The sequence below is a fragment of the Sinocyclocheilus anshuiensis genome, unplaced genomic scaffold (assembly GCF_001515605.1).
Source record: "Sinocyclocheilus anshuiensis isolate Anshui unplaced genomic scaffold, SAMN03320099.WGS_v1.1 scaffold1122, whole genome shotgun sequence".
NCBI lineage: Eukaryota > Metazoa > Chordata > Actinopteri > Cypriniformes > Cyprinidae > Sinocyclocheilus > Sinocyclocheilus anshuiensis.
Window position 1 is genome coordinate 688 of NW_015536522.1, and position 2,730 is coordinate 3,417.

The following is a 2,730-nucleotide window of genomic DNA, read 5'->3' on the forward strand; positions in this document are numbered from 1 at the left end:
TGCTATCAGAGAATGTATTTGTGTGATATCCCACACACACACACACACACACACACATTCTCACGCACACACACACACACACACACACACACACACACACTCAGTCTTTGTGATATCATAATTGCACTAGACAGGTTGATTTATGTGAGATTTACTGCTGATCGTGATTTATCATGCAGCCCTAGTATCCAGCAGATGTTCAGAGCTGGCAGTAATAATGAGTGGGACTGATGCTGGATCTGCTCTCTCCGGCAGGTGGATCTGTTCCAGCTTCAGGTCAACACACTGAGACGGTACAAGAGGCACTACAAGATCCAGACCAGACCTGGACTCAACAAAGCCCAGCTCGCAGAGGTACTGATGAGAAGTCCTGCGATTATCCTCCTTTGGGGACCAATCTTAATTACAAGTTCAAAAGTCACCTCTTCTTTCAAATACTATAAAATTTATACGACACTTACTATAATTTATGTTTCCTGTGAATCTCAAGTTTTTTTTTCTTGCATGAACTTGATGTCCAACAGCAAATCTTTCCTCCAAGTGCATATTTTAATCAAAAGCAAGCGTCTGTCTCTGTTGTATTGTGGCTGCATCTGCTCACATGTGCAGAATATAGAATATGACTGTGTAACGTAAGTTATGGACATCAAACCCTGCGCTTATGACTTAAAGCATCGTACATAAAACACTCTTCAGGTTCAGCGGGAACTAGTTCTCCGTCAACTGCTATTAACTAGCAGGTTAATATTGTGGAGAAACGCTTGGTCTGTCTGTGTTTAGAGAATATGCTTCCCTAATCCCTACATATTAATGGTGATTTCAGGAAAATCATTTCATCAGATTGAATCGTCTCGTGATGGACGTGGAGCTTCTAGAAAGTTCATCAGTCAGCCAATCATGATGCAGCATTCATCCGTTTTAGTAAAATCAATTAATTCAGTGTTTTTGTTTTTAATGATCTTTCTTCTTCTTCTCCAGACCGTGAGCCGTCACTTCCGCAATATTCCAGTCAATGAGAAGGAGACGCTCACATACTTTATTTATATGGTGAAGAGCAGTAAAAGCCGGCTGGACCAGAAGTCAGACGGGAGCAAACAAGTGGAATAATGTTCCCTGGCGATCTCGGAGTGGCAGAAAGCCATGATTGATGACGTGCAGATGTTACCTGGCTTTGCAATTCCTCTTTGAATGCTTACTGTGTTTTTTGTCCATACGGGAGTCACTACAGTCACATGCTTGTGTAGTGATGATGATGTGCCAAACCTCACAGTAACACCATTAAAGCGCTGGCGTTTGAGTGAATCCAGCGTCTCTAATGCTCCGATTTCACCGCTTGTCCAGTGAGGACCTGATTGAAAGCATGACAGAGACTGAATGACTGCAGATCTGCTCTCTCGTGTCAAATGTTTTGTGCTTCTCACACTTAAACTAATGCCAATCCCCCAGAAGAGCCGCGATACGTTACCTGAGGCTTTCTGTTCATCTGCTCTGTTTCACATCCGTCTCTGCTTTTGTATGACTGCTGTGTATCTGCTCTATATGGCGTTTTTTTGTAGGTTGTAATGTTAGTTTTCTTCCTTTCTTTGTTTGAAATAATCAGTCTAAATACAGTTCTTGTGGCACTACTCATATTTGTATTGATGGTGTGTGAGTGTGTCTGATGCTGGAGGACAGAAGAGAGCTGGAATGTCAGGATATTAGACAGAACGCATGTATATTAGAAACCGGACGCTCTGATATAGTCTGCTGCATTGTACTAGTAATCAGTCTACATGTGTCTACACTGTTTGATCATCAGCACACAAGGACAGAATGTCTCGTGGAAAACAACTGAAAAGGAAATGGTGAAGAATGAATTATGAAAGACATCTTAGCGTCACTTTTAAGCAGTAAGGGCTGTATTTTCATTTATTTGTCTAAATACATACTGGAGAAGATATTAAAATCAAAACATTTTTAAAAATGGAAATGATAAATTTCCCTAGCCCATGCACACACATTTCCAGTTCTATCAAAACTTTAAACACTGAGAGTTGAGTACTTCTGAGCATCACTGCTGTCTCACATTCATAACCGTGGCAGGAGAGACAGTTCTGTTCAGTAAGTTACCAGATTACAGTTGAATTTGTCATGTCATGCTTAAATTGATCTCCAGGCACACGAACACTTGGATTGTTTTCCTCTCATAAATTACAAAGGTCCTCGGGAGTTGCTCATTTCTTCAATCTCTTACGATTCAAAGATCAGTAACTGATGTAATGTTTGATAAAGGATCCCTTGGTCAGCATGTGAACTTTAAACAGCCACTGAGGTGAACCTGGTCAAAGTCTATCATAAACATGATATTCCAGATTGGTGTGTTACAAGCATGTGCAAAACTGAATGATAAACGCAAGAGGTCATTGCAAACAGTGGAGAAACTTGATGGTTTGGTTAAAAAAATGAGGGACTACGATGATATCACTGATTTTCTGGGAACAGATAAAAAATGGAAACCGTGAGGAGTATTCCATGCAAATTCAAAGTGCTTTTTATAAAAGAAAAGAATCACAACAATAAAACAAGGAATTTAAAAACTTTGAAAATTATTGAAAAATTGATTTGTTTAAAATGAATTTAAAACAGTTAGAATAGAAAATGATTATACATAAAATATAGTGCGATCAGTTCGGACATTGCACAGTGCTCATTCAGTAAATGCACAGCTAAACAGATGAGTTTTGAGTCTGT

The 2,730-nt window shown here is 39.6% G+C and overlaps 1 protein-coding gene across 1 annotated transcript; it reads left to right on the forward strand.

Moving 5' to 3' along the window:
- Nucleotides 1-231: 231 nt before the first annotated feature.
- On the forward strand, nucleotides 232-2,547 carry LOC107693948 (histone deacetylase complex subunit SAP30L-like; the record flags this gene model as incomplete). The annotated part of the gene is made up of 2 exons (XM_016493524.1): nucleotides 232-354; nucleotides 979-2,547. Coding segments are annotated over 2 exons (252 nt in total), but the record flags the coding sequence as incomplete, so codon positions are not given.
- Nucleotides 2,548-2,730: the final 183 nt, after the last annotated feature.